This window comes from Apium graveolens, chromosome 4 (genome assembly GCF_009905375.1).
Source record: "Apium graveolens cultivar Ventura chromosome 4, ASM990537v1, whole genome shotgun sequence".
In the NCBI taxonomy this organism is placed as follows: Eukaryota; Viridiplantae; Streptophyta; class Magnoliopsida; order Apiales; family Apiaceae; genus Apium; species Apium graveolens.
Genome location: NC_133650.1, coordinates 264,449,477 through 264,474,608, shown reverse-complemented (window position 1 = coordinate 264,474,608; position 25,132 = coordinate 264,449,477). Strand labels below are relative to the sequence as shown.

The following is a 25,132-nucleotide window of genomic DNA, read 5'->3' as shown; positions in this document are numbered from 1 at the left end:
ATTTAAATTTAGATTTGAATTAAATAGGAAATTTGAATTATTTATTATTAATTAAGCTGGACTTAATTAATAGAATAAATGAAATTCAAATTTACAAATATTAAAATCAAAATCCAGTTGCTTACTGATTAAGTAATACATTATAAGATAACAACTAGGAATTTCAGATTTTTAATAACTCTATTTTAGATTAAAGTTAGAATTCATTTTTTATCTCTCTCATTTATAATCTCTTTAGGGCTGATTTAGTTATGCACATTTTTTAACAACAAACCCTAGTAGCAGAGAGAGGGGGTGAAGAACGAGTTCGATTTTTGGTGCTAGTAAATCCAATATAGTCTGTATTGTTCGAACGCACAAGATGCATCAACCACATATTATTGCCACAACCTTCCGCCAAGATGTGGAGTAAGTCATGTAATAGTTTGTTGCCACAAAGTACATTAATAATTAATAAATGTCAACTAAGGAACGAATCTAATATATAGATTTACATTTTTTTTAAAATTGAACAATTAGGGATTACAATTAATTTAAGTAATTAAATTACCTTCAGTAAGACGGATCATTAATTTATAGAAATAATATTCTTTCATTGACACGTATTATCTTTGCTTCTTTTCTGCTTCATCTTCCTCATTTTCAGGAGGTGCTCTGATGCGTTTGTTTATTTTCTTCAGTGGAATCTTCGTATGAAAACCATCATCTCCAAGTGGAAAAAGCAAAGGGTACCGAAGTTGCATAAAAAACAAATCAGTTTCCCAAACATGTTTCAGGACCTTATCACGTGTCATAACAATTGTATCTCTTACACCTGGTGTATTTGAATTTTTATTGACAATCAAACCTCCCACTTCGTCCGAAGGTCCAATTATGTTTGGTCGACCATTAGTAGCCTCTGAAGATAACAGAACCAATCTAAATTCATCCAATTCATTATCTTTAAAACGTTCACGTGCTATAAGGAACTGTGCAACTACTTTGTTATGTTTGTGTAACATCTGCATTAGCGCCTCCACAATGTTTTGTTCAATATTGTCCCTGGCTTCATCAATTGTGTTCAATATATTAGCGAGTTAATTCTGTGTATCATAAATGTATAGTTGACAGAACTTTGGGTTTTTGCCTTCCTCTGGAATCAAGCTTCCGATAAAATGTAAGTTCATACCTCTCACTTTAAAGCAATAGGGAGCTATCCATCTGTTTATTGAATGGTCAACTCTTCCTCCAGTAGAACACATCGCAAAAAGACAATTATACACTTTGATATCATATATGAAATGCAGAGAATTGCGGAGAAGAGATGCAAGAGGCTCTGGAACATGTTTTTCCTTGGGAAGCTCAACTTGTCCATTCCTACAACCGAGGGAGAATGTAGGTTGTTTATTCTTTTCAGACTTGTTGCGTTCCATATTCCATATTACCGCACCACAATAAGTGCAACGTGCATCGGGAGAACCTAAATTTAAATAACCTTCTCATGTATCAACACTTGAATCCACTGCAAATTCTATATTACCTGGAAAAAAATAATCAATATAAAATTATTTTGCACCCTTGTTTTGATTGTATTAAATCACTCTGACGGAAAAATAAATATAGTATATTGTAGAATTATATCAAGAATTTGACTAACCTTCTTCGAAATATTGGTCATCAAACTTACATGGTTCATCAGTTTCATTAAAACTATCTAATAAATTATGTGATCTAGATGATGAACCATCGCGATGATGTATTAAATCACTCTAGATTATGTAGTACTATTGTATACTTCGTTTCATGACTCGTTTGCAATATCTTCACTTCTCTTGAATTTTAATTTATCTGTGTATAAAACAACATAGTCAAATAAGAGAATATTAATCTCTTCAAACTTGCATTACAATTTATTTTAACTATTTTACTACTAATCGCACATGCAATAATAATGTTTGATTGTATGAACGAAGACATCTGGCGTGATGAATAGGTTCGAGTAACTTTTGCGTGAAAGTAAAAATAATAGTTAGACAAATTTTGAGATAATTTGAATGAACTATATTTTCATCCATGCCTTCTTTTTATTTTACCTTTTTATATTCAGGAGACTTTGTTCGTCTTTCATCAGGAACTGAACGCTTTCCTAAGTATGTAGAGATAAAAAGCTTGGTATATATTAGATTATAACATTGATATATGAAGGAGGTACAGTAATAAATGACTAATATAAACTACCTCTTTTATCGCTGTTAGCATGAACAGATGATTCATTTCATGTATTCATATTTAACGCCTGAAGAGGAGTTCTAGCTGACACTACCAAATCACAAATGAGGTGGACTTAATAAAAAGCACATCAGATATTCAAAATGAATCTATGTTATATACGCATACATTTGGAAATGCAAGACGCTAGAATATTGTTCTCAGATGAAAGTGTATGAATTATGTCAATAGTACCCTCGACACTGCCTTGTGCACCTACTTTTTGAATGTGATCATGCTCACACGGCGTCTTGAATGTTTCTGTAAAGTAACATACATCAACAAAGAAACCATGTATGGACTATGAAAAATTTTAATGTAGACCGAACATATTACTAATATAGTAAATATGGTAATTGTAAGTGAAAGATAACAGGTGTGCCGATGTTTGAGGAGTAGTTTTCTTTATTTTGTTGAAGGATTGTATTTATACTTGGTTCACGCCCTCTCCGCTTAGTATTAGTTTTTTCTGCAACATATGGATTCTTATCACATCGATCTATTCATGTTTAATGTGCTTCTGGTCATCTATGTGTTTTGGAAGTAAGAACACCATCCGACACATTTTATAAATGTTTATATGTTAACATTATTAACATTGTTCAACATATATACATTATGTTGATAATTATTAATTTACACGTGAGAAATACCTTGAGATGTGTCAGAATACACATTAGTCTTATTCTTTCCACTGTCAAAATTCAGTGTAACATTACTAGACAAAACTTCGAGTGGACTAATATTGTAATTAAATCCAAGTATGTTCCGTGTGCCTATAATAGATGAAAAAACTCTACGTTCGCTCGGAGTTTACGTCTGTTCTGATACTATAAGCATGAATTGGTATTGTTATTTAAAATCTCATACATTAAGAAATAACTATATATGGTGCTGCGGTATGTAACACACTAACAATTTACGTTTTCCATGAATTTTTATATAAACATAAAAAATTATTTACATTTTGTTGCCAATCATTTGATTTTCTTTGTTTCGTTGCAAAATTGTCTCAATACTCGTATCCCGACCTCAACGCTTTACATGAGCTATAAAAATCAAAATTCAAAATTTTAAACAACAATCCATAATAGTACACATATGGGGCCAAACCTGGTTTACTATTGTTCGAATCGTTGCCTGTATTCACAATTTCAACGCTCCTATTTAATTGCAAATCATCCCTAACAGATTTTGCTAGAGCTGGAAATAGTAATCAATATCACAAAACATAATTAAATAACATGGATAAATACAATCATAACAATGATGATGCCTTAAAATTAATGCTAAGGGAAACTATAGCATAAAACACATTAATATATTCAAATTGGAGTACTAGTCGATTGTTCATGACATTGAACTTCACTGATTTGAGAGGTGTTAATATTATACTGGTCTTTGTCGCGTTGCATATTAGCCATTCTTCTATGCAAAAAATCATCAAAAGTTGTATCATGCCCAAGTTGTTTAACATCTATTATACATATCATATTACCACTTCAAAAAATTTAGAGAAATCCTTGAATAATATATATACATCTATTAGGATACTTTACCGGGGGTAAACGCGGCTGAAAATCACACGTATTGCGTTTAAGACCTGAGCTTGTTCCCGATATGGACGAACAATATTCAGAGTCATCCATGATGGAGATGTCAAAGCTTATGAATGCTATGATCTTTTGTATGAATCATTATTATTAGATGATTGAAATTTTTGCATGATATTTCAAATATGAAATGTCACATGTAATATAATTAAGAGGTAATAAAAGCAGGATCAATCTTACCTGATACTTGTCAAAAAAGAGCTAAGAAATTTATTGAGTTGTGATTTGAAATATTGAACATGGATAATGAGTTGGTTATTTTAGTGAAAATGGGTCAAATCATGGGTATTGAGTTGGTTATTTTTTGATAAATAGGTCGAATTTGGTTATTTTTAGTAATAGATATTTATCAAATTAACATTTTCTTTGTAAATTATGTATAAAATGAATTGCGCTCGTTAAGAACACATTGATATTGATAGTTTTTAATAATAAAAGTGAGTACCAGTCCACTTCCTGTTTTTTCTAAAAAAAGATATATTTGTTATTTTCAGTTAATGTTTTGAAATATTAATTGTTAGTTTTTTTTAGAACGGGTTATTTTAGAAAGTGAGTCCAAAATAGTAGTCTCCGGTCTAATCTACCTGTCACCCTAGCTTCTAATAACCTGGGACGCCGGCGATAATATTCCGGCGATGCTAAAACCAAAGCTATTTCCACGCCTTCATCCATCTAATCTGATCTATACTTACAGAAATCTAACCCAATTTCACTATGATCCACCATTCTCTCCAATCTCTAAAACCCCAAATCCTAAAACCCCTTCAAAGCCCAAAATCAAGAAACCCAAAACCCAAAAAGCCCATCAAAACCCCCCAATTTCAAACCCTTTTCCGGTGAAATCAGACCTTCCCTTTGATTTTAAGTACTCGTATTCCGAGACCAGTAGTTCTGTTAAGCCCGTTGCGTTTCGTGAAACCCCGAAGTTTTCGCCTTTTGGACCGGGCCGACTTGACCGGAAATGGACCGGTACTTGTGCTCCGGTTGATGGAGAGATAGAGGAGTTGACGGAGGAGGCGGAGAGAAAGAGGAAGGAAGTTCTTGGGGAGGATTTGAATGTGGATGAAGTTTGTGAGCTTGTCGAAAGATATCGACATAGTGATTGTTTTAGGCAGATTAATTTGGGTGAGTTTTTGTTGCTTCTTTGATTCTTGTTTCTTGTTTTTTAATTCTTATTCTCTGAATGAAGCTCGTAATTTTGAATTTGTTAATGTGGCAATTTATGTGTGATTTTAAAACTTGTGGAATTATGATCAAAATGAATGTACATGCTTAAATCGATCAGATGTTTCGTAATTAGTCATTCTTGTTATATTTAGAGTACTTGAGTCGCACTGCATTATTTTAGGGTTTGATTGAATAGTGTCCATGTCATTTTCGAGGTTTGTATGTAACATTACGTCGGCAGGGATTCTCACTTGGCAATGTAACTTAGAGGTAGCTGTGATGTCCTCTGTGAACACTGAATTTGTTATAATTATTTGATAATTATGTACATGATAATAAAACAGTTTATGTACAGAATACAGTGTATGTATCATTATTCTTGTTTCAACATCAACTTATTAAATCAAATGTTTGACGCAAATTGTCGAAGTAGAGTAATCTGAGTTCTGAGCAGTAGACTGAGGGTGGTTTATTGGATGAATTATATGTTATGCTGGGGTGTGGATGTGTTACTGATGAGTGCTGGCTCTGTGGCAGGCTTGTATAATTGTATTTAGTGATTATTGGTGAACTAACTAGTCATTGACGACCTAAAAGTGGGGAAAGTTAAATGCCAAACTTCTCTTCCCTCAAACAATACCTTTTGCAAACAAGATTCTGTGGCCCGAAACCTGGTTTGCATTTTACGTAATTAATACTTCTATTGCCCAACTTTTGGGTTTGAGCTGATGTAAAAGGCTAGATCAGGGAATGGTAGAAAATAGGTTAAAACAGGATGAAATAATGAGTTGAATTTTAATCACATGTAACGTGCATAAGCTCAAATAAGTCTTTGGAAATTACTCTTCCATTCAAATTCAACTCTTGACAGTTCCAAGTTTACAACCTTTTTCCCTTTGTATAGGAGTTCAGTTCCTGCTTAGATGGGCCAAAAATATTTAGAAGAAATTAAGTATGAGTATGTAATAATGTCTGCTGTGCAATGTGATTTTGCCACCAAATCCTCAGCTTACAAAACTTTGCCTTGTGGTCTTACTTGTTTATTATGTCGCTCATAGACAGTCAAGCCTTTTGTACATGATGTTAAAATTTTCAACCCTTCTGATGCACTAATTTGTTCTCCGAATTCCTTACTGACAGGCCCTAGGTATATGTGTATTAGATATGCCTAGTCCTTGTTAGTTATAAATTTGAAAGTAATGTACTTTAGAGTGTGTAATGTGATTTAATGTTATTTTACCTGGCATAATTTTATATATTTATAGGGAAGGGAGGAGTAACTCATAACATGCTGGATGATATCCACAACCATTGGAAGAGAGCGGAAGCTGTAAGAATCAAATGTTTAGGAGTTCCAACAATTGATATGAATTCTATTTGCTTCCATCTCGAGGTCTGAAATTCAGGCACAATCTTGTGCATGTGAATTTTAAAATATCTGAATTATTTCCAAGTATGCCATACCTGATTTTGGCTTCTAGCAATTGTGTTAGGACAAATCTGGAGGAAAGATTATATACCGCAACATTAATATTCTGCTTCTGTATCGTGGTCGACATTATGACCCAAATACTCGACCGAAAATTCCTTTGATGCTGTGGAAGCCATATGAACCAATATTTCCCAAACTTGTGAAGAATGTTGCCGATGGATTGACATTTGAAGAAACAAAGGAGTTGAGAAGCAGAGGGCTAAGTTCTCTGCCACTGATGAAACTTAGTAAGCAGTAAAGTTTCACTTGTACACTTTTAATCTTCTTTATGTAATTCTTTGTATGCCAGCAGGGACTGTGTTTTATATTTTTATTGTTTCAATTTTTTCCACAGCCAGGAATGGTGTATATGTAAATGTAGTGGAGAGAGTGAGAGAGGCCTTTAATGCTGAAGAAGTGGTAAGATTGGATTGTTCTCATGTAGGAACCAGTGACTGCAAAAAGATAGGCGTGAAATTAAGGGTATAGTTTTACTTATTCACTTTCCAGTAACAAATTACAATTACCCGATTAATATTGTTCATATTATTAGGTCTTGTATGTTTAATACAAAATTGCGTCTTTGCAGGATTTAGTACCCTGTGTCCCTATTTTGTTTAAGGATGAGCAAATTATACTTTGGAGGGGAAAGAATAATCAAAAGTGAGAGTCCGTTTCATCCATCAAGTCATCAGAAGGTTCGAGAATAAATAATCCTTTATAGCTTTTATTGGAGAATTTTATCAGAACTTGTGGTAAAAAAACTGAAACAATTTTAGTGGAGAAGGCGCAGCTCGTTCTGCTGTGATGAAACCTCTGCTCAAGAATGTTTAAGTTATATTTAGGTGTGAATGCTTGCATCAAGTGAACTATGTACTATGTCCATTGATGATGGGCATTGGGCAGGACTCAGTCGATCATTTAATGATGCAACTTTTCACTAGGACGTGTTGACGGGTGCATAAGAAGATGGGAGATGGCAATGGAATTGTCAGTTGAGGCATTGCATGAATTTCTTCACTAGTCATAGATTGTTCATTCGTCTGTGAAGACGGGCGATTTAGTTTAAAACTTTTTTCTGGTATTATTTCATTTCTGCTTGTTACATAAATAATATCAATGATAGAACTGTTTTGATATTATTATATCATTTGAATTGTGAAAAATATGTCCATAATGAATAAACTATAATGAAGTAAACCCCTGCTTGATGCGAAAATCAACTATATAGGCAGACGTTTAAGTTTAAACCTGCTTCATGTTTCAGTAATTCATTGACCCGAAAATTGCTTGGCAAAACACACCTACTTCACAGCCGTTCTATAATTTCGTACCAAAACACAGATGTAGTAACAAGCACATTAAAATCACCAAACAAACTTCGAACCAGCAAATATTTTGTCAATATTCTAGAACAATAGTCTCCGATATATGTGTCTAGCTGTAAATAAATCTGTACAGAGCCAGTGTACTTTTACTTCATATTAATGACGAAAATGAACGGTCTGTAATATACATGTCTAGTTAATTTTCAATAAAAAAAACTTAAGAATATTAAATTTGGATAGTATAAGTAATCACACAGAAAACTGAGCAGGCCTGAGAATCATTCAAATTTAAACGAGTCCCCTTGACAAATATAAATAGAAAATTTACTATAAAAGAGCAAACAAAATCCAATTTATTGAGTCTGAATTCTCATCAATTACTAATCAGATTTCGTACTATTACAGAGCAAAAAGAAATTTAAAAGTTTTTTTTATAAAAAGTTGTGTGACCTAACCACAGAACTTCCTAGAAGACCATTTCAATAAATTGGCTAGAATGGCATAGAACGGCAGTAATGATACATCCAGTAATACTAGCAATGGGTCACAGACTCACAAATCTCTTATAACTTCAAAGCTGTGGTCCATGTTCCTTGCACACTAGGATGTTTGGTAACATGTCTAGTCTTCAGCTTCACCACCTTTCTTCCAAGTGAATTCCTTAATTTAGTTGCACACTCGAGCACTTCTTCAGGGGTCATATTCCTGACACAGACAGTTCTCTCATTCTTGTTCCCTGTGTGTTGAGAAAATATATGAAAGGGGAATTAAAATTTGGTAAAATAATTTCCTCAACGAGCACGGACAGCAGTTGTAGCAGTTGCTTTACATCTAAATAATCATTAACTTTAGCTAGGCGTTAGTCATCAATTCAAATGATAAAACTTGGGGCTCATTTGCATATAATGAACTAATTACCCATTCACATAGTTTAGTCGCCTATTTATTTGGACTGAAGCAAGCCCTTATACCTAAACTAAAAGAAAAACAACTTGAACAGTTCACCCCAACTTATCAGCCTACACGTTTTTACAACCCTAACAATTCAACATGTACCGTTCAAATGTAAAAAACGGCCCCTCAATACAAACTAATAAAATAACTACACAAGACAGGCTCCCTGATTATATTTTTTTCCCTGTACCAGGTGATATGGGATAGTATCTATTGTTGGTCCAACAAAATTGGAAGACATAACCATGCATCAAGGTTCCATGTAGTTGGGCTTGGGGATACTAGATTAATAATCCATCCTCATAATCTGGACTACATTTAATCAAAAGATCCGGTTTTTATCAAAACAAACAATAGCTATTTCAACTACAAGATTTTTGACAGTTGAAAATAAACACAATCCCCTATTTCTCTCAACTGTATACATGAACTGCATGTCTTACTGTATATTCCTTCCAGATGTGGATGCTGACCACCAATGTGCTTAGTTTCAACCTCCAGCTGAGGATTACTTTCTTTAAATGCTGGCAACTTTGATTCCATAAATTCCCTAGAACATCAGAGACAAACCAATTACTAATGTGTCCCACAGGCAAACAACAATAACATGTAGAATTAGCAAGTTACACCAATAACAATTTAAAAAAGTAATAGTAAGAGAAAATAGGTGAAAATTATGAACCGACAGGGCTGTGGCAACGGAAAAGAGTCATACTTCTTGAAATCTTCAAGAATTCTTCTCTAACATTTCTTTTCAAAATAAATTTAGTCTCTCCAATAACTATCATATACCTCTATTTTTCCACTAAGACAGTAACAACGCTTATATATATAGCTATCGCATTTTCCCTATATCAATTTACCTGTGGAACAGAGGCTGGCCAATATATAACACAAAAGAAACAGACGGCTTGGCATATTGGCACTTGGCAGACGAATCAATACAATTATACATATCATCTAACTCATTGTCAGTACATAAATTGTTAAAGATACCCCCCCCCCACACACACAAAAATTCGGGCTTACCACTTCAGAAATAATTACTAAACCACAACAAGTGAGTGCTTCATTCTAGACTAGCGATTTTCAATATTATATTATTGTGCTTTCACATAATATCTTACTAAACTAATTAAAAAAAACTAGCTTATCAACATAGCATGGCAAAACATAACTTCACACATCTAAACAGGCAATGTTAAAAAAAAGGGGGTGGGAACCGCTAACTGAAAATAAAAGTAAAAGCAAGTTCATACCTGACACCCCGGCTACTGCCTCCCCAATTACAGTAACTCACAACAAGCTTCTTCAGCTGCCACACTCCTCTCTGCGACATCTGCTCCGTCCAACAAAATGCACAATTTCAATTCAGTTCCGATATATAACATACACAACAAACTATATATAATTACCACGTAGCAGTCTATAACCAGTTTAATCAAGCAAAACATAAGAATAACAACAAAAACCATATTAATACAAAAATATTTACCGTGTCACAGTAGTCGAATATTGAGTACTCAAATCCGGCATAAGCAAGGAGCAAATCCGTAAGTGGTGTATCAAACATACAAGAATTGCAACTCTGTAACTACCATAAACCCTAACTTATACCCAAATGCCTTGAAAATGGAAAATACATAAAAATATCAAATAAATTAGGGCAAAATGACATGAATTGCAAGCTATAACACAAATCAATGGTTTTAAGAGAAAAAATCTAAAACATAATCAAACAAATCTGCAATATAAGAATCAATCAAATTAAACAAGAATATGACTGTAACTAACATTTCAACTCATAATTAATGGAAAACCATACAAAATTAAGTTTACCTTTCAGTGATAAATGGCTATATGGTTTCTAGGTTTCAGTCGGGTTCACTTTACAGACAGACTTGTATATCTCGTTTAGCGCACAGGCGAGATGAGTATGAAACATTTTATTTGTGTGACCAATTTTGTTATTTTATGAAATAAAATTTAAATTTAAAGGACAAGTGCTCCCTTAATTTTATACATTATTTTTTATATGCTTTTCGGTACTTTTTTAAAACAAAATTTCATAACTTTTTTTTAATTTTTTTGGAATAAAAAAATATATTTTTAAATTTTTATCAAAAAATATAATTATAAAATTATATTTTATAAAAATCTCTAAATACGTCTAAATAGTAACTATATAAAATTTAACTAAACTAAGGGAATATATATTTTTTTATTTAGTTGGAGACTTGGTCCTTGGAGCAAGGTCATAGAAATTCAAAATCTAAAATAATCAAGAAGAATTAAACAATAACTCGGATATAAATCCGCGTTCCGCGTGCACGAAAATTATTTAGTAATTATGTATTTAATTATGTTATTGAGCGAGATTAATTATTTGACAGTTGATAATATAAATATAAATTTGTGTATTATAATTACATAATCATTAATATATTCATGTTTAATGTGATAATATAAAAATTTTGTTATATCTTTTTTATGTAATAGTATATGAAAGAGATTATTGTCATATATAAAAATGGTCCAAAAATAATTGGCTTAAAATATTGATTTCATATTTTATTTTATATTAAAAATTATAATAATTAATATAAAATTAAATGTTAATTAAATAATAATTATAAAATACCAAATAAAATGGTTGAGTTTAAATAACTTTTATTTGTCCATACAGGTTTATTTAAAAGTTTTAGGAACTAGAGTAGAACCTCGATAAATGAATGTTCGATAAATGAATGTTCGATAAATGAATAACCTCGTCCAATAAATAAATTTCTTCGGTCCCAACTGGGTCCAAGGGGCTTAACGAATAATTTCGCTTAATGCATTAACGAATAAATACAAATGAAGTCTTTATAGGCCCTATGTAAATATAAATGAATAATCATTATATTTCAAATAATATATTTTTATTTATATAATATATCATGAATACATTTCATTCAATGACTAATTTTCAAACACATTAATAAGTCATATTTTTTCGAAAAATGCCTCCAAAGTTGATTGTTTCTTTCCTCCCCAAAATGCATCTGATCCTTGATTTTGTGTAAAGCATGCACCACTTCTGAAATATTTTGATCATATTGTAGCAGGTAGTTTTTTATAGTGACAATAACTTGAAAAACTTCTCTTGAGGATACAGTAGAACCTCGATAAATGAATGTTCGATAAATGAACCTCGATAAATGAATCTACTTGTGGTATAGTGATGCTATCATCGAGTTCGGATCATTTGCCTCATCATGCATGCATATGCAACTAATCTAGAATTCTAAAAATATGAATGTAATTAAAATTTGCATAAAAGTTATAACTACCATGTACATTTGAACTTAATATATACAAAATGATATAATTACAAAAAAAGTTTAAAAATATCATCTAAATGAATTATTATTTATTTATCGATAAATAAATATTATATTCATTAATCGATAAATAAATAATCTCGTCAAATGAATATTTTTTTTGGTCCCAAAGATATTCATTTATCGAGATTCTACTATATTTGGATCATAAATTTTAACCACTGAATTAAAATGATATTTCAATAAATATATATCATATTTATCTCCCATTTGTCGTTAATCAGGGATGAAATCTCAACGATCCTTTAAATTGAATATGAATTATATTTAGGTGATTACAGTTTAAATGTAAGTATGGGTGAGGTAGTAGTTCATTTTTTATTTTAGTTTGCTAAAATAAAAAAAAGGTTGTTATAACTAACAAAATCGACCTTTGATCGATAAAAAAGCGAGATAGAGTATGTAGCACTTACCTATATTGAAGACAAATAATATAATATGTTTAAATATTTTAGATCGTTCATTTTTTTATCAAAATTAATAAAATATTATACATTATTTTTTATAGTAAAAGAGGTTACCATCTATATATAAGAATTATTATATTATTATTTATAATTCTAATTAACTTACCCGCGCGTTTTACAAATTTTTATTTTTAAATTACTAAAAATATTAAAATTAATTTTATTATTTTAAAATAATTTGATAACAATATTAATAATTGTTTAAAAAATTGTGACAATTTACATGGGTAATTAGTTAGAAGAATGTTATTATGATACATTTAAAATTTTAATAATTATAAAAAAAATAGTAACTAACAAATGAACATGATCCTTTCAATCAAATATTACAAATTTTAAATATAACTAAGAAAATTTTAAAAGTCAACACCCATCTCGTGATATAAATGTTTAGAGTATTAGTTTAAGAATTTATTTAATTAAAATATTATTTTATTTAGGTATAATATAATGAAATAAAAATTATATAATTTCTCAGTTGATTTAATTTGTTAATGTTGTCTTAGTTAAATTTAATAGGAGAAAAGGGGTTTGTTGATTAAAATTTAATAGAATTGGTGAGATATTATTTATTCTTATATAAACTAAAAATATGCCTATTTTAATTGTATAAAGATTCTACCTGTAAACCGAAAAATATTTAAATTTTCATAACTTATCACGGTTCGTTCACTAACGCTGAAAGGATTTCTCGAAAAATTAAAAACGGCTAACCTATATTTATCCGAAAATAAATGTCATTACTCTTAATGAACAATAAAAAATGACACAATATAAATCATGTTATCATCATTTCACCTTAAAATAATCATTATTTTATTAGTAATTAATGATTTATATTGAAATATTAATTATAATGGTAAAAAGTAATTTTACTAAACTTTTATATAGATAAAAAATAAATTAAACTTAATACATAATTATAGGTGTAATTAATGACTATTAATATACTATTAAATGCAAGGAACATTATTTTAAATAAAAATATCAAAAAAAGAATTTAAGAAACAAATTTGGAAAGTTTTGAGGGTTTTCCGATCCAATAATATATATAGATTTGAAAATTAATTGAAATAAATTATACTTTTTATTTTTGGGACTTAGATGTTGAGGAAGCAAAATATTAATTTTTTTTAATAAATATGGGCTTATAGCCTTACAAATAAATATCAAATAAGACAGAAAATAAATTATTATTCACTTGAGGTGTCTTTATTTTTAACAATAGCTTCATTTTTCTTTTTGACAAATTACGGTAAGTATATCTGACAAAGAAAAGGTTGTGGTAAGTATAATACAATCAAGTTATTTAAATTATTTAAATTATACCGACAAAATAAAGTTATTTAAATTAAACACATAGAATGAATGTTAAAATGATGAGATTGTGAATGTTAACATTATGCTTATAGTTTTATTATATTTTGATGTATGTAGTCGCACCCTCCCACTCCCGTAAAAAAATGGGTAATGAGCTAATTTTTTTATTTTCGAAATAAATAAAATATAAAAAGATAAAATTGTCCATATATACATAATAACATCAAAAAAAGAAAATTAATGTAAAAATTTGGTCTTTTCATTTTTTTCAACTGTGTAAATAAAAAAATTGATCTGAAAATATATTTACCTAAAAAAGTTAGTAATCAAAATTCCTAATACATAAATTAAATAACAATAAAAAAACAAAGAATAACCATTTTTTTTATAAATTCTATTAAGAGCACCATATTTATATTACAAAAATTCAAAAATGCAAAAATAATAATTTGGCAAGAACAAATTTTTAAAATATAGTACCCTCATGGTGATAAAATTATTAACAAGCTTATAGTTTTTTTTGTTCTCTTATTATCAAGTTGATTATCATATATTGTTATGTTACTAACATTATTTTGCAGAAAAATAGATTTCATGACAGACTTTGACTGTGTGACCGTGTTTTAACAGGCTTATTAGCGAGTTTACAACTAATTAAAGATTAATCATATTTCCGGTTTTCAAGGAGTTTCTATTGAGTTTTGGTAAGGACTCTATGGTATATTTAACGTGTTTATGTATATTAGAACTCCTCAAATGTTCAAATTATTTTATAAAAGCCTTTTTCTATTTTCCAGTAAGTTGTTTATAAATATTTTCTTATCCAAAACATTTGCTTCAAGATCGATATTTAATTTAAACTAACGATATACATTTTTGAATTTTTTATACTCTATCGTATTTTAAATGTATTTTAAGATTATCTTAACATTCAATTAATAATAAACTAGCTGTGAGACTTGTTCAAGATTGAGAGTGTTGTGCAAGACATTCTTGTACATAATAACACAAAGTCATATTGACAACCCTTATGATAAGTTGTATGATAATATATATTTATATTTTGTAATTGTATACATTGAATCTATAAAAATATTAAGTATATTAGACTGAAGGATTTTTCTGTGAACAGTCTTCAAGCTAAGGAATAAACTTTGGAAGAAGATTAATTCCTGATCATGCCTCAGATAGAAGTGTAGCAGCTTGGATTTGAATAATACTGTTATAGGAAGAATGTTCTAAGTCATATATCGACAAGTCACAGATCAAGGGATATTTAGAAGTCTGTCGAGAAGTCCAAAATGACTTGTAGAGAAGTCTCAAGAAGTATCGACTAGTCAATATGCATATAGAGTTCTTAGATTTCGACAAGTCAAAAAGTCTATATAAAGAACTAGAAATATGGACAAGTCATTTCTTCATGTAGAGTTTTGGAGATATCGACAAGTCAAATCTTTATGGAACTATGGATGTCGACAAGTCAAAAGCCTATGTAGAGAGCTGAAGATGTCGACAAGCTATTCTACATGTAGAGAACTGGAGACCTCGACAAGTCAAACACACATGTAGAGAACTCAAGATATCGATAGGTCATTATACTTATCGATATGTGACACCTCTATAGAGCAAAAGAGATATCGACAAACTATCTCAAAATTCAGAATACAGATAAGTTCAAAATTCAAGATTATCAGTCAACAAACAATTCATTCACTGATTGAAAAGACTACAAAAGTACAGTTAAACCTCGATTAAGTAATATCCGATAAAGTAATAACCTCGCTTAAGTAATAATTTTCATCGGTCCCAACTTGGGCCAATGTTGTAAAGTAATATTCTCGCTAAAAGCATAAGATAATAAAAAATTCGAAAGTCATTAAGGGCCCAAGTAATATGTAAAGTAATAATTCTATAATTATATATATATATATATATACTGTATAATGTATATGATTACAAAATTTAATTCTTATTAAAATATGAATCTATTGTAGCTTGTTTCTTCTTTCCACCAAAGCCAAAATTAATCTCGTCCTTGACTTTATGTAAAACAAAAATAACTCCTGGTATGTTTTGCTCGTGTTGTAACAAGTAATTGTTCAAAGTGGTGAGTGCTTGAAATGCTTCCTTTGATGACACGCTTGGGATGACATTGCTATCGTCGGGTTCAGGATCAGTCCCTTCATCAGTGCTCATTACCGACTCAATGATTTCTTCATCCGTAGGTGATTCCATAACCGCATCATTCTCGTTTGGATAGTTTAAGAGATGCTCGACATCCATCACATTCCTATATCGTAAATTAGAGATAACTTCATTTAATCCTTCGACACCTTCATTTATTTCTCCAAGTTCTTGTTCATCATTTTCTTCTGAACGAATCTTGCAATGCCGAAAACAATTTGCAATTGTGGTTGTTTTCACATCAATATTCCAAGCCATGTTAGCAAAACTAATAGCATTCAAGATATTAACTTTTTGGATATAAGTAATCATAATAAAAGTAATTTTAGATCAAATACATTGCATGTGATTAATTCTAGTTTTTATACGTACATTATATATTATACTGTACCACGTAAACATAAAAATTCGGTAAAGTAATAAAATATTACTTTATCGATAAAGTAATAAAATATTATTATATCGATAAAGTAATAAATTCGGTAAAGTAATATTTTTTCCCGGTCCCAAGGGTATTACTTTAAAGAGGTTTAACTGTAGCTTGAAGAATACAAGATGAAGGGTCAAGATTCACTGGACAAAGGATGGTCACGGACCTACAAGATTCTGCACGGTTTTGCTAATACTAGAAATGTAAATAGACAAGATCGCTTTAGAAAATATGTTACTACATTTTAGTGCAAGTTTTGTAAACCCGTGATGTTGGTCTATAAAACATGCACGGGTCTTTAGTTTAGAAGTTAACAAATATAAATCTAAAAGATATCTTATATTTTCTTTCAAGATTTGTAGCTGAGTTCTTTTTTTTTAAGAACACGGATTTGTAGCAAAACAAATTTGATTAATACAATCAAGTGAGTTTTTGATATCTTGTTTGTGTGATTACTGTTAAATAATCTATCTCTACAAGTTCATATCTGTTTTGTTCAATTTAATTCAAATACTTTCAAAGTTAGTTAAAATCCAAAGAAACACATTCACTCCCCCTCTGTGTTATATTTCACTGTACTCAATATCTGACAAGTGGTGTCAGAACAAAATCTGAAAGTAAACAGAAAGTAAACACAGATAAAGATTTTAGAAGAATGAGTGCTCAGAAAATAAGCAGTATCAGGATACATATCTTTGTCAAGATCAACTACACATTATGAAAGACAAAATGATGTTGTTTATAAGGACGACTAACCCTATGTATATTCAGATTCTTAAAAATGGACTCTTTATTCCTATGGAAACGGTTCCTGAATTTACAGTTGGAGACATGGTCATACCTGCACATTTTGCACCTAAAGATCCCTAAACCTACACAGAGCCTGAAAAAGAAAAAGTTTAACTGGATAGCAACTTACAACTCATATTGATTGAGTTCCTTGATAATATAATGTACAATAAAAATATTAATTGTGAGTCGGCTAAACAGATCTGAGAGAAAATAGAAATACTATGTGAGGGAACATAAGAGGTTAGATCTAATCAAATAAGGATCTTGGTTTCACAGTATGATAGTTTTATGACTAAACCAAAGAAGGGCATAAATGAAATTTTTAAAAGGTTCAATAAGTTGATAAATGATTTGCAACTTCATGAAAAGTATTATGAAGCTGAAAAGTTCAACCTTAAATTCTTACTCACCCTTCCTGATTACATGGAATAAAAGATAACTACAATCAGGGAAGGAAGAGATTTAAGCAGAATGACTTTGGAGGTCTTGTATGGTATTTTGAAGACCTATGAACCGAAGATGTTACAGAGAAAGTCATTGAAAGCTAGTCAATGGCATGTTGTTGATGGATCAAGTGCCTTGGTAGCAAATAACGACAAAATGTCCGAAGATGAACTGGAATCCCAGACTCAAGTTGTTCAAGCTGTTGAGCAGAAAAAAAGGAGCCACAAAAGCAAGTCATTTTAGAGCTAGAAGAGGATGAGTTTTACACTCTTGATGAAACGGATGAAATGTATCAGTCAATGGTTTATCTTGTAAAAAAATAATAATCAAACATTAGAGTTAAAAAACCCAAGTACTAGAAGAGTAAAGGCCAAACATCAAACAACAGCAACTGGAAAGGAAAAACTCAGTTTAATGCAACTGGAAAAGGTGGCTACAAGTCAAGATCTGTGGACAAATCAAAGATAAGGTGTTACAACCATGATGAACTTGGTCACTTTGCCATAGAGTGCAAGAAGCCAAATAAGGTGAAGAAAGACAAGGCTTATTTAGAACCAGAAGAAAAGTATGAAGCACTCTTGAGAAAGCAATAGGGAAAGGCTTATATTACTAAAGGCAAAAGTTGGGATGATACAGATAATGAGGATGACAATGAAGAATATGGAAATTATGCTCTCATGGCTCTAAAGCAAGGAGAATCATCTGCATCCAAATCAGAGGTACTTATTCTAACTATAATTGATTTAAATGCCACTCAATATAAAGAAACTGTTGAAAAAATGAGTGTAACTGAGAAAGTGAGTAGGTTGTCAAAAATTAATGAGAAACTTGAGACTGAGAAACGGGAGCTAGAACTGCAGCTTGTTGGTCTTGAAATAGTCAAACAAGAAAATGAGTACCTTAAGAACAAGTTTAAGTGTGCTGGAGAAGTAGAGGCAGTATTGAGAGAAAGAATTGAGAAAAATGATTTAAAGCTCAAATCATTCAAGAATGCATCTCAGTTGATTGGTCAGTATCATGAGAAAAATAAACCATGTGCTAACATAGCTATTGATTTGGACTATGAGGCCTTGAACTCTCACATTAAAGTTAAAGCTGACAAAGGAAAAGAAATTCTGAACCAAGATGTTTATGTGATGCTGAATAGAGTAAATGCACCTTTGTTTAAAGCCTGTGAAGTAAATTTCAGTGAAGTGGAGTTGGAAATCAAGTAAGAAATTGCAAATGAAGACAAAAAGAAGAAAGATGCAGAATTTATTCTCATCACTAAATGTGAGAAGAAGCCTATAGTGAGTCAAGCTACTAACACACCAACAAAGGAGATCAAGATTGAAAATACTGAGAAAAAGAAAAAGAACGGAAATGGAAAAATAGGGGTAAACAAGAGCAACAATTATGCCTATATTACAGACTTGCAGATGCTCCAAGGAAGCAATGTCAGAAATGTGGCTCAACAAATCACCTAACTCACCTAACTCACCTTTGTAAAAAGGCTGTTAGTGAGCCAAAATTTGGAGCATGCAAGTACAATGAAGCACTGGCTGAAGATCCCTATTCATTCTGTGATAAGTTTGATTGCATTCCTTGCAATATGAAGGTTATGATAAGCTGTCATTAATTGAGAAAGGATGTTAACGAAGTCAATCTTGGATCTGTAATTAAAAAGGATAATGCTGATCAAACTATGAATGATGTTCTTTCTGAATGTTCAAATTCTACTTCTGCAACTTCTGTAAAAAAGAAGAAAGTGCCCAACACTGCTTGGGTAGCTAAACACACTTAATCCTCATTGTGTGCAGGGCAAGAAGAATCAAGTCATATGGATCATTGACAATGGATATTCCAGGCATATGATATGTGATAGAGCCCTCCTATCACAGTTTAAGGAGATGGATGATCCATTGGTGACTTTTGGAGAAAACAACAAAGGATTCACAATGGGATATGATAAGTTGATTTATGGTAATGTTATCATTGATGATGTAGCACTAGTTGTTGGTATTAAAGTAAATCTTCTCAGTGTTAGCCAATTTATAGACAAAGGCTTCAAATTAATATTTGACAAAGAAGATTGTTCAAACACTAGCAAGAAAACTGGTGAATTTGCTCTGAAAGGAGCAACAAAAGGAAGCCTGTTTGTTGTAGACTTAAATTCACAAACAAGGATGAAATATGTTGCTTCTACACCAGATCATCCAATGAGAAAAATAAACTTTGGCATAAGAAACTCTCTCTCCTGAATTTCAAAACAATCAATACCTTGGTAAAACGGAATTAGTGAGAGACATGCCAACTCTGGAATTTGCTCATGAGGAAGTATGCGAGGCTTGTCAAAAAGGGAAAATGAAGAGTTCTAGTCACAAGAGCAAAACTGTAAATTCAATAAGTGCTCCATTACAGCTTATTCACATGGATATATTTGGACCAGTTAATGTCTTATCTATATGTAGAAAGAAATATGCATTGGTGATGGTGGATGACTACTCAAGATACACTTGGGTGGAATTTATGCATTCAAAGGATGAAACTCAACACATCATCATTAAACACATAAAGAAAGTTAAGAAGTAGGATGAGGATCAAAATTATGTCAAAAGATTGAGAAGTGATAATGGTACAAAATTCAGGAATGCAATTTTAAGTAAATTTTGCAAAGACAATGGCATGTTCAAGAGTTCTCAGCTGCAAGAATACCTCATCAAATTGGGTGGTTGAAAGGAATAATGGAACTCTAGTAGAGGCTGCAAGAACAATGCTGCAAGATGCCAATTTTCCAACAAGTTTTTGGGAAGAAACCTTCAACACTGCATGTTACACTCAAAACAAATATCTAATCAACAAAAATCTTGGAAAGTCACCTTACTCAATTTTGTCAAAAAGAAAGCCTACTGTAAAGCATCTGCATGTGTTTGGAAGCAAATGCTTTGTGCTCAGAAACAACTCTGAATATGTTGGAAAAATTGTCTCTAAAGTATTTGAAGCTATTTTTCTGGGATATTCATTGGAAAGAACTGCTTACAAAGTTTATGTGTTAGAGCAAAAGAAAATTATGGAAAGCACAGATGTGACCTTTGATGATGACAAGTGTCCAGGCTTGCAATGCCTTGATGTAAATGAAGCTGAAGCCCTAAAATTTAAAAATCTAACATTGATAGTGATTCTGAAGATGAAGCTGAGATTAACTCAAATAATATAATGGAGCCATGATCAAGTGAATCAGTGAACTATGAAAATTAAAATTCATCTCATGAAAGGAGCACACCTGAATTTGGTGGCACAAACTCAGGAGGAGGAGGAGGAGGATGAGGAGGAGGAGATGACAGTTCTGCAAGTCATGCCAACAATGAAAAATATGTAAACAACCCTAGTCAACAAAATCACACCAGAAAATGGGATAGGAGTCACACACGAGATGCTATAATTGGTGATCCAAATGCTGGAGTGAGGACTAAGAGTGCCACTGCAAATGAATGTTTGCATGCATACTTTCTGTCTCAAATTGAGCCTAAAAATAATTGAAGAAGCTCTACTTGATCCTGACTGGATAACTGCTATGCAGGAAGAGCTGAATTAATTTAAAAGAAATAAAGTTTGGGAATTGGTTCAAGCACCAAAGAACAGAAGTATCATTGAAACAAAATGGGTGTATAGGAACAAAATGGATGAAAATGGAATTATGACAAGGAACAAAGCAAGACTGGTTACCAAAGGCTACTCACAAGAAGAAGGAATTGACTATGATGAAACTTTTACTCTGGTTGCAAGACTTAAAGCAATAAGAATCTTTCTTGCATTTGCTGCATATTCAAATTTCAAGGTGTATCAAATGGATGTGAAAAGTGCATTCCTTAATGGTCAATTAAAAGAAGAAGTCTATGTGCAACAGCCACCTGGCTTTGAAGATCCATAATTTCCAAACTTTGTCTATAAATTGTTAAAGGCTCTTTATGGATTGAAGCAAACACCTAGAGCATGGTATGACACACTATCAGAATTTCTACTCAAACATGGATTCACAAGAGGGACAATTGATAAAACTCTATTCTACAAGCAGCATGGTGATGACATTTTCCAAGTTCAAATCTATGTGGATGATAGCATTTTTGGTTCTACTAATAAAAAGTTGTGTCAAAGAGGGCGATTGTCAATTTTAATAACTTAGGTGTGGACAGATGTATGCAGGTGTATTTGTCTTTCTTATAATATAAAAGATCATCTGAGTTGGATATCTTCATCAACAAAGTGAATGTGGTGATTCCAGAGGACAATATCCTGCTTAATGAGCTCAAAAAGGGTCAAATAGATGCATTTCCAGAAGCCTACCTACAGCCAAATAGGGGTGTGACCTACATCTGTCCAAATACCAAAATATGAAAACATTTTTAGATTCCAAAGCGTTGTGTCATGGGGAACAAGAAGCTGTTGATGATCTTGAAAACTGACTTGAAGATAAAAAAAATCAAAAAATTTGAAGATTTGGAGATGTTGAAAATTATTGCCAAATACTTGAAAAATGCTGAAGCCATGCTACCTAGAACTCAAATCAACACAAAAGATGAGTTGGATGATGATGAGCAGAAGAAAGATGAGCATAAATCTTCTGGCTCAAATCCAACTCATTCTAGCAAAACAAGTGGCAGTAAGGTGGATGACAAAAAGAAAAATAAGGAGGAAAGGAAAGGGAATGATGAAGACAAGAAAAGGAAAAGAGATGGAGAGGATGGAAAGAAGACATAGAAAACACCATACATCCAAACATCAAAAGCTCTACCGACCCTAACTCCAAACACAATATCAAACTATCCAAACCCCTAAGCCCAAGTACCTATACAAGCCAACTGCTAATTCTCTACTAAAAATCCCTACCAATGCTAGCCAAACCTCACTAAAGAAAACATCTAACCCACTTTCATTCAAACCTTCAACTAAAACTCACTTCAAGATTGCAGGAAGAAAATAAAAAACATTCAAGCTGAAGCTGGTGCTCTTTGAAATTGCTTCAAGCAAAATGACTTTCTGCCAATTTTCTGAGAACATATCATATGATGATTATCAAAAACAACTAGCTGAGGAGATAATCAAAGTCTGTGTTGTTACTTTAGGAGAAGTCATGATCTACTACAAAGATGACACCTTCATTTTACTGAATAGGGAATTTATTGAAACATTTTCAACTGCAGAATTGAAGAGAGTGATAAGTTTGATGAACGCAAGGGATTCATGCATAATAATGAGGAAGATTGTGTTGGATGAAAGGTTGAGAGAAAGGAATATAAGGGATGCAAGGAAAAAGGCTGAAAGGGAGGAAGATGAAAGAAAATAGGCTAAGGAGATGAAATGTTTGAGCAAAGGTCAAATGAACTGAAGACAAGAGGGTTGAGTAGTGTTAGATATATTTGTGATGTCATGTCTAATCTGATTTGTTTAGTTTCAGAATTTAATATCAGGACTTACTGGAAATTAGGATTTATTGAAGATAGAAAGATATCAGAACTTAAGTTATCAGAACTTGTGATATCATAATTTAAGGAAGGATATGCTTCAGAAGTAAACTGCGGCTGATTTCTAGGAGATGATATGGACTAAAACAAAGGAAGATATGCTTTAGGAGTTGGACGACTAGAAGACTTGTAGAAGATAATATCTGATTAATATATTTTAGGAAGAGATATATTTCATATCAATTAGAAGATATCTTGTAACTGTGTACTATATAAACACAGATTAGGGTTTAACTATAGGTGTTATCATTCACGAGAAAGATTATTCATTGTAACCCTAACAACTCTTAGTGATATTCATACATCATTGAGAGAGTAGTTTAACCTACTTTGTAACAGAGTTTATTATATTGAATAAACTTGATTATTGTTACATACTTGTGTTCATAATCGATTTGATTATATAAACACTATATTCAACCCCCTTTTATAGTGTTGTGTGACCTAACAAGTGGTATTAGAGCCTTTCTGTTAACACACATACAGTAAGATCCAAATAATAATCATGTCTGATCAATAAAAAACACAAGACCCTCAAGAACCTGCAAAGGTTCAACCCATTCATAACACCAATAGATATGAAACCATCAGGGTTCCTATGCTCAGGGTGTCTGAGTACCCTGTATGGAGTGTGAAGATGGCCATGTTTCTGAAAGCTACAGATCCAAAATATTTAGACAGAATTAATGATGGTCCACACAAGCCCATAAAGCTTTCTGTTGCAGTTGGGAATGAGCCACAGAAGATGATTCCCAAAGAAAAGAGAGAATTCACCTCTGAAGACATCTCTTCAATAGCCAAGGATGCAAAAGTAAGACACTTGCTCCATAGTGCACTTGACAATATCATGTCAAACAGGGTGATTGGATGCAAGACTGCAAAAGAAATATGGGATTCATTGGAAGTGAGATGTCAAGGAACCAATGCCATCAAAAAGAACAGGAAAATAATACTCACACAGGAGTATGAGCACTTTGACTCAAAATATGATGAGTCACTAACTGAGACATATGACAGATTCACAAAGCTGTTGAATGATCTGTCACTAGTGGATAAGGAATATGATCCAAAAGATTCAAATCTGAAATTCCTACTAGCTCTTCCTGAAAAGTGGGATTTGAAAGCTACTGCAATAAGAGACAACTATGAACTTGTTGATATGTCTCTTGATGAAATCTGTAACACACCCAAATCCGGGGTCGGGGATCCGGGTTGTCACGAGTTCCATTTCCCTTAATAACACTCAATCTTAGTAAACAATCAACTACTGCGTACTATGACCCCACAATATACACACACACACACACACCACAAGTTATAGTCTCAGAGATGAATACCAAAAATAACACAAGTTATTTTATTCCACAATTATAAGTCATTACACCTCAAAATGGTTTCTGAATAAATTTACATATTCTTTGCCATTATTAAAATTCGAAAATATATATAAGTCTGGTACATCAAAAGTTGAAAGCCTAGCCTATTGGTAGTTCCTACCTCAGCTACAGCGGCATCAACGCCTACAGAAACTGCGGAATGTTTCCTATCCGCTCACGAATTGGGAGCTTGGTCATGTTCATCTTGTTTATATGTTGTTGTGTGATGAAAGAAGAAAAAAAGGGTGAGCAACAATCCCACCGAAATAATATATATAATAATTGACAATATATGAGCATTCTCATAATACTCATGAAAGTCTTGGTCAAGCAAAAATGAACCAAGTTTGATATCTTAATGAGACCAAGTCGCGAAATATTCAGTATATATGTATATATACTTTTCAAAATCTTGGAAGTCCTCTTACATGTATAATATACACAGAGTTCCGGTT

At 31.9% G+C, this 25,132-nt stretch overlaps 3 protein-coding genes and 1 long non-coding RNA gene across 9 annotated transcripts; 1 reads left to right on the top strand and 3 right to left on the bottom strand.

Moving 5' to 3' along the window:
• Window positions 1-507: 507 nt before the first annotated feature.
• LOC141717121 (uncharacterized) lies at window positions 508-4,097 on the bottom strand. Of its 2 annotated transcripts, XR_012573533.1 has the most exons (8): window positions 3,807-4,097; window positions 3,361-3,675; window positions 2,377-2,508; window positions 2,218-2,298; window positions 2,073-2,125; window positions 1,637-1,827; window positions 1,169-1,519; window positions 508-1,041 (listed from the first exon to the last, which is right to left on the bottom strand). It is a non-coding gene; the product is annotated as an uncharacterized LOC141717121 (long non-coding RNA). The 2 variants fall into 2 exon arrangements; XR_012573532.1 differs by having other exon boundaries at window positions 2,218-2,508.
• A 283-nt stretch (window positions 4,098-4,380) lies between these two features.
• Window positions 4,381-7,700, top strand: LOC141720912 (CRS2-associated factor 2, mitochondrial). Of its 2 annotated transcripts, XM_074523604.1 has the most exons (6): window positions 4,385-4,985; window positions 6,293-6,420; window positions 6,521-6,746; window positions 6,854-6,981; window positions 7,088-7,196; window positions 7,278-7,700. In XM_074523604.1, exons 1-5 carry the CDS (start codon window positions 4,496-4,498, stop codon window positions 7,163-7,165), a joined length of 1,050 nt encoding a protein of 349 aa, XP_074379705.1. In that variant the 5' UTR covers window positions 4,385-4,495; the 3' UTR covers window positions 7,166-7,196; window positions 7,278-7,700. The 2 variants fall into 2 exon arrangements, with proteins under 2 accessions (XP_074379706.1, XP_074379705.1); XM_074523605.1 differs by lacking the exons at window positions 7,088-7,196; window positions 7,278-7,700 and having other exon boundaries at window positions 4,381-4,985; window positions 6,521-6,753.
• Window positions 7,701-8,134: 434 nt separating this feature from the next.
• Window positions 8,135-10,761, bottom strand: LOC141720911 (large ribosomal subunit protein mL43). Of its 4 annotated transcripts, none has more exons than XM_074523600.1 (5): window positions 10,620-10,761; window positions 10,276-10,405; window positions 10,040-10,119; window positions 9,224-9,330; window positions 8,135-8,562 (listed from the first exon to the last, which is right to left on the bottom strand). In XM_074523600.1, the coding sequence occupies exons 2-5, from the start codon at window positions 10,351-10,353 to the stop codon at window positions 8,390-8,392; spliced, it is 438 nt and encodes a 145-aa protein (XP_074379701.1). In that variant the 5' UTR covers window positions 10,354-10,405; window positions 10,620-10,761; the 3' UTR covers window positions 8,135-8,389. The 4 variants fall into 4 exon arrangements, with proteins under 4 accessions (XP_074379701.1, XP_074379702.1, XP_074379703.1 ...); XM_074523601.1 differs by having other exon boundaries at window positions 10,276-10,368; window positions 10,620-10,713; XM_074523602.1 differs by having other exon boundaries at window positions 10,276-10,374; window positions 10,620-10,701.
• Window positions 10,762-15,912: 5,151 nt separating this feature from the next.
• LOC141719577 (uncharacterized) lies at window positions 15,913-16,392 on the bottom strand. Its single transcript, XM_074521955.1, has one exon. It carries the CDS (start codon window positions 16,390-16,392, stop codon window positions 15,913-15,915), a length of 480 nt encoding a protein of 159 aa, XP_074378056.1.
• Window positions 16,393-25,132: the final 8,740 nt, after the last annotated feature.

Excerpts from the sequence above, each read along its gene's own strand:
- LOC141719577 (XM_074521955.1), bottom strand. The coding sequence starts at position 16,392 with ATGGCTTGGAATATTGATGTGAAAACAACCACAATTGCAAATTGTTTT.
- LOC141720912 (XM_074523604.1), top strand. The coding sequence starts at position 4,496 with ATGCTAAAACCAAAGCTATTTCCACGCCTTCATCCATCTAATCTGATC. Across the intron at positions 6,421-6,520 it reads CTATTTGCTTCCATCTCGAG|GACAAATCTGGAGGAAAGAT; the intron begins GTCTGAAATTCA and ends CAATTGTGTTAG. Across the intron at positions 6,982-7,087 it reads AGATAGGCGTGAAATTAAGG|GATTTAGTACCCTGTGTCCC; the intron begins GTATAGTTTTAC and ends GCGTCTTTGCAG.
- LOC141720911 (XM_074523600.1), bottom strand. The coding sequence starts at position 10,353 with ATGTTTGATACACCACTTACGGATTTGCTCCTTGCTTATGCCGGATTT. Across the intron at positions 9,331-10,039 it reads GGCAGTAGCCGGGGTGTCAG|GGAATTTATGGAATCAAAGT; the intron begins GTATGAACTTGC and ends CTGATGTTCTAG. Across the intron at positions 8,563-9,223 it reads ACATCTGGAAGGAATATACA|GGAACAAGAATGAGAGAACT; the intron begins GTAAGACATGCA and ends CTCAACACACAG.